Here is a 16,256-nt window from a genome sequence, read left to right on the forward strand (position 1 = left end):
ACGCCTCACACACACACAGACGCACGAAGACTCACGCCCAACGCTCTGAAGCAAAGTGACGTGGAAATACACCAAGGGGTTAGCCGAGCCCTCCCTGGGGGATGTTTCCAGAATCTTTATTTATTTTCTGGGTTATTCCATGTTCCTCAATACACATTTTATACACAGAAAGTGTGCTAAGAAGGCAGTTTTTGTTGTCATTGTTTTTAAGGAACAAAAAGTTAGGGGCGCTTCCCATCACCGGGTTGTTCCATTGGAGCCAATAAACCAGGTTATGGGAAGCAGTCATCTGGCTGTTTCCAGTCTAAGAACAGAGTCCTTGGCTGTTCCCGACAACATTTCCTAAGCAGGGGGCGGGGTTCTCTGCCAGGACAAATAAGTGCTGGCCTTCGGGCAAAGCCAGCACTCCGGGCAGGCGCCTCCAGAACCTCCCAGTGCCTCCTCGGCTTTACCAGCAGGTAACCCACGCTGCTGCCTCCGTGCTGGGAGCTGAGGATTCCTGGGGTGCTAGGCTGTGACCTGGAGCCTGTGGCCTGTGTGGGGTGCGAGGGGGCTCAGGGCACGGGGCTGGGGGCCAAGGGACAGATCTGGGGCTGCCACCGACTCCAATGTCCCCCTCTCGGGGGATGCAGGTTTTGACGCCTGCCACGGGTGGAGGGGCCACCGTGGTTTCTTGGGTCATTTCTGACTCCACACTCTGGGCTCTGAGTTGGAGCCAGCCGTGCCCTTGACCCTCAGAGGGGGAGGAGGTGCCGTCCCTTCGGCTGGCACAGGGTGCTGCTCTCAGGACGGGGTGCAGACGCACACCCTGCCGTGGGGCCTCTGGACAAAGCACGCAGGCCCCATCAGGACTGCAGGGTCTGCGGGAGGCGGGGGCTGCCTTTGGAGGAGCTGGAGCCCCACTTCCCCCTGAGGTCCCGTGGCCGAGCCAACAGACGGCTGCGCCCCCTTCCGGCTGGCTTGGACACACCAGCCATCTCCCTCCAGCTGTGATTTGCGGAAAATCCCGTGTGACACCGTTCCAAAGGACTGGCCACATCAGCCCGGCTGTCAACAGACAGCTGAGGCCAGGGCTGCCCTGTCCCCACAGCAGCCCCGGAACTGCCTCCCAGCTCTCCCCTCCCTCCTCTTCCTCCTCTTCTTCCTCCCCCTCCTCTCCTTCCATCCTCCCCTGGGACCCAACATGAGTGACCCCCTTTCTTTAAGGGCTATTTATTTATTCGTTTGAAAGCCAGAGTTACACAGAAATAGGAGAGACAGAGAGAGAAAGAGAGAGTGGTCTTCCATCTGCTGGTTCATTCCCCAGGTGGCCACAACGGCCGGAGCTGTGCCGATCCAAAGTCAAGAACCAGGAGCTTCCTCTGGGTCTTCCCGTGCAGGTGCAGGGGCTCAAGCACTTGGGCCATCTTCCACTGCTTTCCAAGCACATTAGCAGAGAGCCGGATTGGAAGTGGGGCAGCAGGGTCTCGAACCAGCGTCCATATGGGATGCTGACACTGCAGGTGGTGGCTTTACCTGCTCTGCCACAGCGCCAGCCCCAGCCCCCTTTCTCCTCTGGTGTCTGGGACCACGTGGGTGGAAGCTGCCGGCCGCAGTCAGGGGTTCGAACGCAGCCCCTGTCTCGAGTCTCTTGTGCAGCAGCTCCAGGGGCCGGGGGAGGAGGTCATCCCCGCAGAACCTCTCAGGAGCCAGCTGCCTGCCGGGTCCTCCCTTAGCAGACCATGCTGTGACCGGGCCCCTCCAGGGACGGCCTGCCCGGGGCCGTGGCACCTGCCACCCGGGACTGCGGGAGGGCCGAGGTCTGACGCGGTGCAGGGGCCCTTCGGGGTCCTACTTCAGGGCAGATGGCGGCTGGGGCGGGGACAAGTCCCCCTACTGTCTCTCCCCTCTGATGGGGTGCCCGTGGGGGAGGAGAAGGCATTCTGGAAGGACACGCCTCCCAACCTCAGGGCTGCCAGAACTGAGCTAGGCGAACCTGGCTGCTGACCTCACTTCCTCCCCAGGCCCTCTGTGTTCCCTTGGGGATCCCCCTGCACCACTCTGTGCCTTGCTTCTGTCCTAGGAATAGCAGCACTCACCCTCACAGCAGTGGTGTCTGCTGGGTGCCCAGGACAGCATCGCCCCAGGGAGGCCCCCGAAGCCGTAAGGGCTGGAGCGCAGGCCAGGAGGGAGGTCCTGAGGGGACGCACTGCACCATCTGGGCCTCTGAGCCTTACAGGAGTCCTGTTTTCAGGGTTGAGAGCGGCGAGGATGTCAACTCTCCTGGCGCTGGCGCTGGCGCTGGTGGTGGCGGGGCTCTGCCCTGCTGTCCTTTGCCACCCGGCGGGCACAGCTGGCCCGGAGACCCTGGGCCAGGAGCTCTCGGAGGATGGACGGCGGCTTGCAGCGCTGGTCTCCAGCAACGCCCACTTCGCCTGCAGCCTCTACAAGCAGCTCGCTTCGACGACGCCCCACAAGAACCTCGTCTTCTCCCCGCTGAGCATCTCCACGGCCCTGGCCTTCCTATCCCTGGGAGCCCGCAGCTCCACGCTCACCGAGCTGCTCGAAGGCCTCAAGTTCAACCTCACCGAGACGCCGGAGATGGAAATCCATCGGGGCTTCCAACAGCTCCTGAGCACGCTCCGCCAGCCGCGCGCACAGCTGCAGCTGAGCCTGGGCAACGCGCTGTTCGTCCGCGAGTCGCTGGAGATGCTGGCGACCTTTGCCGAGGGCGCCGAGAAGCTGTACGGCTCGGCCGCCATCGCCACCGACTTCCAGGACCCCGCCACTGCCGAGAGAATCATCAACAGCTACGTGGAGAAGGAAACCCAGGGCAAAATCGTGGACCTCATCCAGGGCCTGGACCCGCAGACCGCGATGGTCCTGGTGAATTACATCTCCTTCAAAGGTGAGCGCCGGGCCCGGGGGCCGCAGGTCCCAGACACGGGGTCCTGAGTCTGCAAGGCTCTTTCCGCCCCGGCCCAGTGGCCGTGCTGGGGGACAGGGGACATGGACCGGACGCCTGCCCTGCTGCTGGGGTTCCCACCGCCCTGCCCTAGGGCCCCACCTCTAGGGTCACAGCAGACAGACCAGTTGCCGCTTCCACCTCTAGCCGTCGGACACAGGCAGGGCAGCCAAGCCAGCAGCGGAGGGGGCTACGTACTTGGGCCCCCAGGAGGCTGCCACCTCCCTGCTTAGAGCCCCCTCCTCCCTCTCCTGTGCTGACTCCTGGCCACCCCACCCTGCAGCTTCCCGTTCTGTGCCTCACTTCCATCTGGTTCACACACAGGAACCTGTCACGTGTGTGCCGGGCCTGGTCGATAGCCAAGCTGCAGTGTGGAGGGTGGACGGCAGGGGGCAGTGTGTGACGCTCAGGTTCCAGAAGTTCTGGCTCAGGACGCCGTGTCAGTGTCGGTTCCTCCTCTCCCACTGCACCCCACCAGCAGAGGGCGCCAGCTGGCAGTGCTGTAGACCCAGTCTGTGAAAGCAGGGGCAGGGGGCATCCAGCCTGGTGGGGAAGGGGAGCCAGAGAAGGAAGCCTTCCCCCAGGGCATGGCTCTCCTTTGCCTTTACAGGGGAAAGCACCATAGCAGAGGGAGGTTGAGGCAAACAGAGCTGGGTCACAAAGCCACCCTGGCCTTGTGAGCCACCTGGACCCCCGGGGGAGGGGGCCTAGACTGAGATGATGGCGCGCGGGCTTCGAGAAGAATCAGGAGAGCTGGTGACACACGCAGAGATGGGGGGCAGAGGTCAGAAGGGTTAGAGACCTGTAGCGCCACGGCAGGATTCAGTCCAGACCAGGCTTCTTCCCACCCGGCCCCCTGGGCATCAGTCACATCCCCAGGGGCACCTTCCTGGCCAGGGCAGCACAGTGGGCAGGGAGCTGTCTGCTGCCCTGCGAGGGGCTTGGCTCTGGCTGCCGCTGTCAGTTGTTCATGCCCGGTGGGGGGAGGCAGGGGGCACAGGGGCTGAGCAGAGACTGGCAGCTGCCTTGGTCCTAGAAACCCTGAAGATAGGAATGACGGGAAGGGGCCGGGCAAGGAAGTGAGGGAGCCAGAGACACGGGGCCCCCCAGGTGCTGCCCGCAATTATGGAAGGAAGGCGGGGAGGGAGGGAGTCCTGTTCCCCCAGGATTTCCGGCCGTGGCCATGCCACGCCTCTGCGCACTGCCCCACGGTTCTTGGAGGCTCTGCCTTTATCACTCCTGCTTCTCTTTGTGCTCCGTCCGGCAGTCCCGTCAGCCTGTGTCCCCGCGCCCAGGCTCTCTCGGCTGCGTCCCGTCGCCCGGGGAGGCCCGGGAGGGCGCGCTCCATTTCCGTTCCGCTGATCTCTGGCTATGCTCTCCGCGTCTTGCTCAGTTTCCCTCTCTCTGCTGACCCGCTTGCCTATTCGTGTGTATCCTGGGAGCCCTTACCTTACTGGTTAGGGTTATTGTACATTCTCCGCCTCGCGCCTAACAATTCTGACGTCTGTGTCGCATCTGAGTGTGACGCTCTGCTGTCCCGGGAACTGTTTCTCTGTTTCATCATCTTTTGGTGATGGCAGTGATGATGAGGATCAGGGCAATGACAGCTGGATGTGGGGGCAGGGCAGTAGGAACATTGGTCAGTCGGTCCTTGGGGTGAGGGTTTACGTCCGCCTGGCCGGGGCGGGCTTGTGTTCAGGCGTGCAGCGGCTATGGGTGCCAGAAGCAGTTTTACCCCCATAGAATTCAGTGCCGAGCAGATGCTGGGGTCAAGCTTGCCCACGACGGAATCCTCAGTCAGGACACCAAGCAGGCCCTAGAGGGAGAGAGCTGGGAGGGGGCGTGGGTGATGCTGGCCTGGGGACTCTGGCGGGAACCCCCCCCCCCAAGCCCAGGGACCAGGGCTGGGCACCAGCACTCAGCTGCGACGGGGCTGCCCATGGGGTGGGATCTCGGCGGCGGGATCTTGGCCAACCCGGAGCCTTGTGAGACGGTGAGCAAGAGACCCAGTGGCTGCCACGAGGGCAGCGGCTCGGTCTGGGCCCAGAGCTAGCACGGCCTTGAAGGGGACAGGAAGGGCCCGGAGACAAGGCTGGCTGGAAGGGCCGACTCCACCCGGCTCCAGGACGCGGCCACGAGGCTGGAGAGGCCGGGCTCCTGGGAGCAAGCGGGAGACAGACACAGAGTCACCGGGTCCCGAGTTCAAGAAATCAGAGTGGGCGTGACTCGGCGTGAGCGGAGGACCCACAACCGGCACGTCGTAGCCCCGGCTTGGGGGCACCCAGTGTCCCTGCCTCTTAAGATGCTGTGCGTGCGCACGCGTTTGTGCTCATGGTCACTCCTGGCTCTGAGTTCTCCTTCCATTAAGGCCCCCACCCCACCCCCAGGGGGCCACACTGCTATTCTGTCCGACACTTCCCATCCCCGTGTGGAGCTCAGCCTCAAACCTGCCACACCCCAGCCATGCCAGCGACTCCAGACACTGTTCGATCCAGGGAGCCAGGAACTTCACATTTCCCCGGGCTCCTGCCTGCCCCTGGGCCGCCGGGCCCTCTCGCCCACCTGTGCTGACCCCTGCCTCTCTGTTGCGTCCTACTTCCAGCCTGCATGGCTTCCCTTCACACCCACGGCTTCTCCACTCACCGAGGTGTTTCTCCAGACCCAGGCAGGGCCACCCCAAGAAGGCCCCTGGCTGGCTGGGGACAGGGACAGAGCTCTGTTGCCCCCAGGGGGGGCTGCCCTGGCACTCACCTGGCCTCCGCCCGCTTGCTCCACTTTCAGCCAAGTGGGAGAAGCCCTTTGACCCCCGCGATACCATCAAGTCCAGGTTCCAGTTGGAAAAGGGCAAATGGGTGCCGGTTCCCACGATGACCATGGAGGACTTTGCCACGCCCTACTTCCGGGACCAGGAGCTGTCCTGCACCGTGGTGCAACTCAACTACCTGGGCAACGCCAGCGCGCTCTTCATCCTCCCCGACGAGGGCAAAATGGAGGAGGTGGAAGCCAAGCTGTCCCCGGAGACACTGAGCAGGTGGAGCAGCTCGGTGCAGACGAAGTGAGTACCCTCAGGGGCAGCGCCATCGCTGGTCGCCTTCCCTCCCAGCGGCCAGGGTGTGGGGGCTCGGGGGAGGTCCTGCAGGGGAGCAGATGGACGCTGGGGTCACCTTGCTCCCTGTAGCTTTAGGTCTGATTTTTTTTTTTTCTTTAAGCTGATGGCATCAGGGGGTGGGCATTTGGCACAGATGCGGGAATCCCGCAACAGCAGCTCTGCTTCCAATCCAGCTCCCTGCTAACGCACACCCTGGGAGGCAGCAGGTGGTGGCCCCGGTAACTGGGTCCCTGGAACCCTCGCAGGAGAGCTCGAGCTGGATGGAGTTCTGGGCTCCTGGCTTTGGCCTGGCCCAGCCCTGGTGGTTGCAGCCATTTGGGGAGTGAACCAGTGGATGGAAGGTCTCTCCATCTGTCTCTGTTTTTCTGTTTCTCTTTCATTCTCTTCCTTTCAAATAAGGAATTTATATTTATATTTATATTTATATTTATATTTATATTTATATTTATATTTAAAAGATGACGATGTCAGACTGAGCCAGGACAGAGGCTTCCTCTGATCCTCAGTGTGTTCTGAGTCAGGGAGAAGCTAACACAACGCCCAGCTCTCGTGGACAGCTCGGCTCAGTGCGGGGAGACGGCAGGAATTGCAATCAGCCAAGGGGGAGGCGAGGCAGCTGTGAGAACCAGCTCTGCACTGGTTACCCATTCATTCATTCATTCAGCATCTGTTGAGTGACTAATTGAGCACCTACTATGCGCTTGACACTAACAGTGAATAAAACACAAAACTCTCCGCTGTAGGAAGCCGACCTTGCACCTGGGGGAGACGCAGACAATAAATATACAAATCGGAAATGATTGGTTTGTTAGAACATAAGACTAGGACGGCAGTGTGGGTAACGGGGTCGGGAAAGTGGAGCTGGCGGTGGTCTGTGATGTTGAACCAGATGGCCCTTAGGGGAAGCTGGAGGCCAGCAGAGCTGAGGCAGGGGACTGCGTTAGCAGATATTTGGGGAAGAGCATTCCTGGCACAGGGAACAGCAGGGCAAAGCCCCTAGGGCTGTGTTCAGCGAAGAGCGAGGCTGGAGCACCTGCAGCTGGACAGGGAGGCAGAGGCCCCAGGGTGGTGGAGCAGGTTATGGAGGGCCCTGCAGACCCCTGCAGACCCCTGCAGATCCCTACAGACCCCTGGAGACCCCTGGAGAACCCTGGCCTTCCCTCCCCCCAGAGAAACAGAGAGCCAAGGAGACCTGCCTGGGGTGGTTTTCAAAGAACCACCCCGCTGCTAAGAGTACAGAGAGCAGGGTTAGTGAGAGGCAGGGAGAGCAGCCAGGAGCCCGGCACAGAACTCCAGGGGGGGTGTGGTGGCGGGGAGCAGGGACGGGGCGTGCAGTGTGAGAGGTGACCGAGCTCTAGAGAGACCCGAAGAAGGCGACACAGGCTGGCCACGTGGAGCCCAGCGGCTCAGGGCTCAGCACCGAGGGGAACAGGCGAGGCAGCACAGGAGGTGTGGCCCAGACCCTGCGTGGGCCTTGGGGGATGGGGAGGGACACCTGTGGGGGTGGTGGGGCCACCAGGCTCAGCCCCATTCCCAAGGCTCAGCCTCGGGGCGGGGCTGCTTCCTACAGAGCGGGGAGCAGCATCCCGTCCGCATCCTTGTTCTTGGGGGTAATGCTGGGGGGGGGGGGCCCGGGGGGGGTCACTTGGCGAACCACAGAGGGAGGAGGCTGCTGCGAGGACCACTGGCGGCCACAGCCCCTGCCCCGGCCACTGTCCAGGCAGCTGGCACCCTCCGGGGCTGCCTCCCTCTCAGCCCAGGAGACCACGGCCCAGCTCCTGCCCCTCCCATCCATGTGCCCCCCCTACCTCCCACCCCCATCCCCGCCCTGGTCTCCTACCTGTTAGCACCAAGTGATGGCCTGCGAGCTGGGGCTCCAGGAGTGGTTCTGAATGAAAGGCCTCTTCCTCCGACACTTTGATCTGCAAAACACGGACGAAGTGTCTGTGTGCACCTGCGTGGCCCAGAGTGGACGCTCCGTGGACACTTGTGGTGGAAGGGAGGGAGGGCGGGCTGCAGAGGCGTAGGACGCCGTCTCTGCTCCCATGGCCTCAGAGATAGATGGAGACATGAGACGCCCCCTCCTTGGACTGGGCGGCCGTGAGAGCAGGCAGACGACAGCAGGTGTCTCGGGGAGAGGGGTGCACAGGGGGAGGTGCCCGTTCTGTGAGCAACCCGCTCCAGGCTCAGGCTCCACACTGCAGGCAGAGGCAGCCCCGCCCTCAAGGAGCTCCCCAGCAGGCCAAGTGGCAACTGCAGCTGTCTCAGGGCCCCAGAGCCCTTCCAGCACCATGGAGCTGAGGCCCCTGCCCGGCCTCCTCCCTCACCGCTCCCTCGCCATGCCGAGGCCACCCCGCACTCGCCAGTGCTCCCTCTTGATTCCCACTTCCTCTGAGTTCTCCCAGCCTTCCCCCAGCCAGCTCCTTTGAGACTCAGCCTCCACGCCGCCTCCTGCAGGAAGCCCTCCTAGTGGCCCTGCTGCAGGTTGCTGTGCGGCCGATGAGGCTGCCCTGGCCCCCCATCCCCCCCGTCTCTCACTGCGGGGGCCCCTGCTCGAGCACAGGTGTCTCCTGATGCACCGTGAGCCAGGGGACAAGGTCATGGCCAAGCTCGGGCATGGCCCTAGCCCAGCCCTGGCCCTGTGCCCAGCCCATGTGGACGCTCACAGATGAGCACAGGTGACTATGAATTAGAGGCACAGACCGGGTGGGGGATGTGGATGGGGCGGGGTGGGGGAGGGACCAGGGAAGCTCACGCTGGCCTTGGGGAGGGCCCTGGGCCAAGCCTCGTTCCAGCGTGGTTCCTGCACTTCCCAGGTGGATTGACGAGCTGCACCTGCCCAAGTTCTCCATCTCCAGCGACTTGAACCTGAAAGACCTCCTTTCCGAGCTGGGCATCAGAGAAGTCTTCACCACGCACGCCGACCTGTCCGGGGTCATGGGGGTCAAGAACATGGCGGTCTCCCAGGTGAGCTGTGAACTCGGGGAACCCCACGCTCCCTCTGACCTTGAGGGCCGAAGCCAGATGCATGTGGGAGGAGTCTGAGATTTGGGAACCCCTCATGCCTAGAGAGCCGGCATGGTCCAGCACCTCCTGCCGGGCTGGGGGCTGGCACCCACCTCCCCTGCGGCATTAAGTGATGCAGGAGCCGCCGTGGGGAAGAGCTTGGGCTCAAAATCAGACATCTGTGGCCACTGCCTGCACTCCACTGTTTACTGCCCAATGCGGGCAAAATAGAGTCCTCCACCCTCGGGCTTTCCATCTGCAAAGTGGGGCCATAGTTCTTGGCTGAATGCAGCGCTTGGCTGGGCAGGCGATGGTGGCGCTAGGGCACTTGTGATGTATATGCTGTGAGTATGAGCGAAGAGCACTCGAGACTCCCGGACTGCATCACCAGGGCAGAGCAGCCAGGAAAAGGGGGCCGCTGGGCAGCCGAGCTTTGTGCTCGGGCTGCTCCCCACCTCCCCAGGAGCACTGGGGTGCAAGGGTGTGCGGAGGAGGGGACGGGTGTGTTCCAGGGGTGCAATGTCACTCCATGAAAAGCAGTCGTAGTTGAGAGCCGTGGGCACGTTCAGACTGGAGCCAGAGAGGTGCTGAGCCCAGGCCGGCCCAGCCACGGAGCAGAGGCTGCATGGTGGAGACGGCTGCGAGGTTACTGACCAAAGAAATGCGCAGTGTTGGCCTGGCCCCTGCTCCTGGCAGCTGTTGGTGTCCAGGGGCAACACAGACTTGGGACACAGACACAGAGGGACCCAGATCAGCCCCTGCCACACACACCAGACCTCCGTGACTCTGGGCAAATCCCTCAGAGCTCTGCATCTGGGCAGAAGTAGCAGAGAGGGCGCTGGGAGGGGCGGGCCCCAGCACAGCCAGGCAGGCACCTCCCTCCAGCTCCCCCACCCCATGAGTCATGCTCTGATGTCCCCGCAGGTGGTCCACAAGGCTGTGCTGGACGTAGCCGAGAAGGGCACCGAAGCGGCGGCTGCCACCGGCGTTAAGGTTTCACTCTTGTCCGGGAAACTGGGCCCAGTGACCACAGTGCACTTCAACAGGCCCTTCCTGGTGGTCATCATCCCCAGGGACACGGCGAGCGTCCTGTTTCTGAGCAAAGTCGTCAACCCCACGCAAGCCTAGGGCTCCTGCTGGACATCGAGGGGCTTGGGCCCTCGGTGCGGCCGGACCTCCGAGCCCTGCGCCTCCATGGGAAGGGGACAGTGACCGCCAGCGTGGCACCCAGCGCCCAGGGAGCCCGTGCACTGCAGTCTCCTGAGAGCAGTGACCTCTCCCTGGACGGACACATCCCTGTGCCTTCGCACACGGACGGCCCTGCTGCTGCTGTGCCCTGAAACCCACGCTGCCTGCCCCCCAGGCGTCAGCCACCTGGCCAGGCTCACCTGGACCCCAGCCCCAGGCCTGGGCAGGGGCCCATCTGTCCCCAGGCTTGTTCCTGCCCTGAAGCTACCCTGTCCCCTGTTACAGTTTCACACCTCCCCTCCCCCAGAGCCCCTGCTCTGCGGCCCTGACCCTGTGACACGGCTCCTGCCCCCTGGCATCCCGTATCCACCGCATACGGGAGCACAGGTTCGAGTCCTGGCTGCTCTGTTTCCGATCCAGCTCCCTGCTTATGCCCCTGGGAAAGCAGCAGAAGGTCACCAAGTGCTTGGGCCCCTGCACCCACATGGGGGACCTGGATGGAGTTCCAGGCTCCTGGCTTTGATCGGGCCCAGCTCCAGCCCTGGCAGCCATCTGGGGAGTGAACGAGGATGGAAGACCTCTCTCTCTCTGTCTCCTCCCCCTACCCGATCTGTGTCAGTGTGTCTTTCCAATAAATAAGTAAATCTTTAAACAGAAAAGGAAAAGTCCTCTGCTGCTGCGCACGGAAGGGATTTGGGGGTCGGGGATGGGGGTGCACTGGGCATCATGGGGCCATGCAGGAACGGGCCCCCGGAGGGACACAGGGACGCCTCACCTCAAGGGCAGTGGGGCCCAGGGGCGCTCTGTGATTCCGTTGGGGGAGGAAGGGTGAACACGCTGGATCCGAGGGAGGCCTCTGGGTGCCGAGAACCCTCTCCGGGCAGCAAGCCAGCAGGAGAGCACGTCGGGAGGACGTGGTGCTCAGGCTGAGCACGCTGGGAGACACACACCCGAGGGGCTTGTTCCGGGAGCGGCGGGGCCTGCAGTCAGAAGAGGAGTCCGGGCGGAGGGAGGCGCTGCAGATTCCTCCTGCTCTGGGGATGCGTCAGGGGGAGCTGAGCGGCCCCCACTGCAAGATTGGGAAGAGCAGGCCCCTGTGGGGAGGGACCGGGGGACACCTGCCACACCACAAGTTCCCTCATCACCACCTCACACCTGCACACACGCACGCCCTTCCTCTGGGACCCTGAACATGCTCTTGCGTCTTCTGAAGCCCCCACGCCCCCTTCCTGCCTCTCTCCTGACCCATCTTCCAGTCTCAGCTCAGGTACCACCTCCTCCAGGGAGCCTCCCAGGAGCTCCCTACGTTCCATGCCTCCCGTAGGCTCCACGTTCACCCTCTGCAGTGTGACTGCCTCTGACCGCTCCTCTCCAGCTGGGGGGAGCTCCCGACAGCTCAGTCCCCTGTCGGGGGCCCAGGCTCCTTCCCGGCAGACCTCCCCGGCCCCGGGTTCCGCTGCGGGATGCTCGGGTTGTTCCGTGGTTCGGGGACCTCAGAGAGCACCGTAGCTGCTGCCAGGTTCTGTTAGCACCCCGGACGACCGGGCACTTGGGGGTACCCCAGCCGGAGACAGCGAGACGCAGGCGGGCTCCGGTACTCACAGCTCCGCGTCCCTCGTCCAAGCCGCCTCTGGATCCGGCTTGGCTGCAGCCCTCGGCAGCCCTGGGGGGAGCGGTGTGAAGCCACAGGTGTGCGCACTCAACCGGGGCAGCCCAGGCGGTGGAGAGAGAAAGCAGAGTCCCGCCCCTGGGGGGGGAGGGGGGCAGCGGAGGGAGGCAGCGGGGAGACCCCAGAGTGGAGCCGCGGAAATTGCTTCCAGAGCCCATTTGGAGCTGGGCCCCCAGGCCCCCAGACCCCCACAGTCCTGTCACTTAGCGGGTCTAGAGGTCCCTGTGCAGCTGCCAGGGTGCGGGGGCAGACGGGCCGGCTGGAGAAACTCTCACCAAACCAGCCTTGGCATCCCTGCGCCGGGGGAGGGGCGCCGAGGACCGGGGCCCACGTGGTGGTGCGCATGCGCGCTCCACAAGCCCTCTGCTCCCCAGCCGCGGCCGCGTGGGCACCTGGGGAGGCAGAGCCCCGAAAGAGGGGCGACCCCGAAAACCGGGGCCTCTGAGCTCCACGCAAGGGGCCCGGCTGCCAGCTCCCAGGTTGGCAAAGCTAAGGAAAAGCTCACTTGCTGTTCCAAAAGAAATGCATGTAATTCTTCCTGTGTCCCTCTTCTTCCTCCTCTTTCTCCTCCTCCCCCTCCTTCTCCTTTTTCTTCTATATTCCTCCCCCCCCCCCCCATTACAGAAAGAACAGGTAACGTGAGGTCTCGCCTGTAACACTGAAGTGCCGGGCGCAGTACCATTAACGCAGGCCGGGGGCGTGCAGGTCTCTAACTCCCTCGCTGTGTGGAGCCGGCCGCACCTGCTGGCAGCTACCCTTGCTTCTCCTCCCTCTGCCCCTGGCGGCGGCCCGGCACTCTGGCTACTCTGATGCCCCCATCAGGGTCACCGTGCGGGCCCCCTGAGCCTGGCTTGTTGCTTTGATAGAAAAATGTTCTCCAGCTTCGCCCGTGTCGGCCCACACTTTGGGTTTCCTCCTTTTCCATACCTACTCCGCTGTCGGTATGCAACGAAAGGGCAGCCTACAGAGCGGGAGGACGTATTCCCAAGCCTCAGGTCTGCTGAAGGGTTCACAGCGAAAAGACCTAAGGAGCTCCTGCACCCCAATAGCAAGAAAAACCAGCCAAACACAGTGAGTGAGACGTGGGCAAGGTCTTAAACAGATGTTCCCCCGAAAGACACACGGCTGACAGGTGCGTGGGAAGATGCTCCTCACTAACCATGGGGGAAATTCAACCAGAACCACAGCATGCCGCTCCCGCCTGTCAGGACGGCCGTGGGCAACCCAGGACCCCGTGCGCTGCTGGTGGGGCGTGAGATGGCGCAGCCGCGATGGAGAGGGGCTGGGCAGTTCCTCAGGGGAGTGAAAACAGGGCCAGGTGTAGTTAAGACACAGACACCGTGTATCCCAGTGCTGGGGTTCAAGTGCAGCTGCGCTCCCAATCCCGCCTTCCTGCTGACGCACACCTGGAGAGACAGCAGGTGGTGGCTCGAGGACTTCGGTCCCTGCCACCCACGTGGGAGACCTGGATTGGGCTCCCAGCTCCCGGCTTTGGCCTGGCCCAGCCCTGGCTGTGCAGGCATTTGAAGAGTGAGCCTGTAGGTGGGGGATCTCTCAGTCTTTCTCTCTCTGCCTGTTCCATAAATAAATAAGTCAAAATATATATAAAAAAAATCCTTTTTAGAAAAGTAAAAATAGAACTCCCAGATGCTCCAGTGTCTGTGCAGAAGGGCTCATAGGTGGGCTCTCAAAGGGATCCCAAGGGATCTCAAAGCAACATTCCCCCAGGAACCAGGACGGGGCAGCGACCTGAGCGTCCACCCACGGGCCAGGGTGCAAGGAGCTCCTCTCTCTCTCTGTCTCTCTCTGTCTGTATCTCCCGTGGTTAGAGAAGGAACAGACCCCAGGAGCAGGTACCCCATGCCTCCCCAGTGGTGCTTCCCTGAGGACAGACCCCGGGGGACCGCCAGCCAGAGGGCACCTGAGCAAGGCGCAGTGCGAAGAACAGTTAAACCGCTAACAGTTCCTGGTCGCCCTTGCTGTCCCCTGTGCCTGCCACGGGAGGAGAACGGGGCCACAAATGCCCCAGGGCCTTGGGGCAAAGCGGGTGAGAGCCCAGCCGGGCCGCAGGTACCCCTGAGCTGGGAGTCTGAGCTCTGGCCCAAGTGCTGCCCCTTTAGAGCTGCGTGAGCTGGGTGAGTGACAGACTAGCTTTGCAGCCCTCCCTTGTGGAGCGGGAAACTGTCGCCTCCCACGTGGGGTTGGTGACTGGGGAAGCTGAGTTCTTACCTAAAACATTCGGGACCTCGCCCGGCCTGGGCTGCACCCCCGAGAGGCATCAACCGCTGTTCCCTGGGCTGGGGACTCTGGAGCCCTGCACTCGGTCACAGCCTGGCCGCGGGCACTTCGCTTCGCCACCGTCTCCCCTGCTCGGCAAGAGCATTGCTCTCCAGGGTGGCTCCGACTGGGGCTGCACGGTGCAATCATCTCGGGGGGGGGGGTTCTTAAAAGACCCTAGGCCCAGGCCTCACCCCCACAGGAGCTGACGTTGTTGGCTGGAGCGGGCCGGGGACCCGGGTTTTCAAAAGTCCCCTGGTGATTTGACCGCAGGGTTGAGAGCCGCGGCTCTGGCTGACTGTAAGCCCTCCTCCATCTCCAAGTCGTCATGGCTGGACTCAGACTTAGCCCCAGGATAACGCCTCCTCTCTCTTTGGAGCACGGGGTGAGGTCCCTGGCCCAAGGAGCGCTTTTGTCCCTCTGCTGCCCGGGAAACACCTGCTATGGCCCAAGTGGAACGTTTTCAAAGAAGACACTCTCCTTCCTCGATCCCAACACTGCCTCCATCCTGCTGGCTTCCCCAGCAAACGGACCTTGAAGCAATAACCCCAGCACTCAAGGCCACTGCCCCACGGGCTCTCAAATAGCAGTCGAATGTGGGAAAGAAAGCGTCGGTGGACAAATCTCACCCTTTAGTTAACCTTCGCTCACGGCTGCCCCGCTCTGTCTTTGCCTCCAGAGTCATCGATTTAAAAAAGAGGAGAGAAATTAATAACTTTCAAATATATACAAAAAAGAAGTGGGAGGAAGGAGGAGGAGGAAGAGGTGGGTGGGGGAAGAAGAGAAGAAAGGAAGGGCTCCCGTGGGTGCACTGGCGCTCATGGTGGCCGATAAAACACTCAGGAGCAAGCCTGAGAAACACGCAGGCGGCAGGCAGGTGGAGGAATCTCTAATGCCACTGAGCCTAAATTCCAGCTTCCCGTTGATGTGCGTCCTGGGAGGACGCAGGTGACAGCCCCTGTGCCCCACAGAGACCCAGATGGAGTTTGTGGCTCCTGGATTCGGCCTGGCCCAGACTCAAATGTTGCGAGCATTTGGGGAATAAACCAGAAGATAGAAGATTTCTCTCTCTCTCTCTCTCGCTCTCGCTCTTTCTCTCTCTCTCTCTCCTCTCTCTCTCTCTTCCAAATAAATAAAAATTTAAAAAGAAGGGCACGTGGTGGCCTTGGTTGGGCAAGCTAAGCGTCATGGAGATGTCCATCTTCCTAAGTTAATATATACATTTAGGAGCCGGTGTTGTGGCGCAGTGGGTTAAGCCCGCCAGCTGTGATATTGGCATCCCATATGGGTGCCAGTTCATGTCCCAGCTGCTCCACTTCTGATCCAGCTCCCTGCTAACATGCCGGGGAAAGCAGCGGAAGATGGTGCAAGTGCTTGGGCCCCTGCCACCCGCATCGGGATGAGGCTCCTTGCTCCTGGCTTCAGCTGTTGTAGCCATGTGAGGGCTTGAACCAGTGGGTGAAAAATTTCTTTCTCTTTGTCTTTCCCTCTCTCTGTAACTCTGCCTTTCAAATAAATAAATAAATATTTTTAAAGGATATAAATTTAAAAGGAGCACAACAAAAATATCAATAAGTATTTTTCTCTGACACAGAGACAGAGAGAAACAAGATGATTTTAACAAAAGATGATTCTAAAATTCATATGAAAAAATTAACAAGCAAGAACAGTCAGTAAAACTCTGAAAAATGATAAAGAGTTTGGGGGAAGATGGACCACCCTACAAGATATTAAAACACGCTCTAAGACTCCCAATGGTAAATGATAAATAAAAATATAATTCACGAATTATGAAACATACAATGAAAACTAAATGGTAGGGGAATAGAAAAGACTGATCAATGGAACAAAAAAGAAAAATGTCCAGGAGTCCCTAATATATAGTGGAATTTAGAATACGAAAGGAAATTATTTCAAACCAATCACTGAACAGGAGGGACCGCACGATTGTTATCTGGAAATAAAACATCAGATGTAGCTCTCATCAGATAGGTCACCGGAACTGTTCCCAAATGTCCCCATCTCCTCTCCTCTGGCCCCGGGACAGTTCTGACCGGTGCCAT

At 61.2% G+C, this 16,256-nt stretch overlaps 1 protein-coding gene across 2 annotated transcripts; it reads left to right on the forward strand.

The window, feature by feature from the left end:
• The first annotated feature begins 367 nt into the window (after positions 1–367).
• Positions 368–10,906, forward strand: SERPINA3 (serpin family A member 3). 2 transcript variants are annotated; one of them, XM_062181454.1, is made up of 5 exons: positions 368–458; positions 2,234–2,887; positions 5,726–5,999; positions 8,870–9,020; positions 9,984–10,906. In XM_062181454.1, the coding sequence occupies exons 2-5, from the start codon at positions 2,251–2,253 to the stop codon at positions 10,185–10,187; spliced, it is 1,266 nt and encodes a 421-aa protein (XP_062037438.1). In that variant the 5' UTR covers positions 368–458; positions 2,234–2,250; the 3' UTR covers positions 10,188–10,906. The 2 variants fall into 2 exon arrangements, with proteins under 2 accessions (XP_062037438.1, XP_062037439.1); XM_062181455.1 differs by having other exon boundaries at positions 399–542.
• The last annotated feature ends 5,350 nt before the right edge of the window (positions 10,907–16,256 follow it).

The sequence above is a fragment of the Lepus europaeus genome, chromosome 22 (assembly GCF_033115175.1).
Source record: "Lepus europaeus isolate LE1 chromosome 22, mLepTim1.pri, whole genome shotgun sequence".
In the NCBI taxonomy this organism is placed as follows: domain Eukaryota; kingdom Metazoa; phylum Chordata; class Mammalia; order Lagomorpha; family Leporidae; genus Lepus; species Lepus europaeus.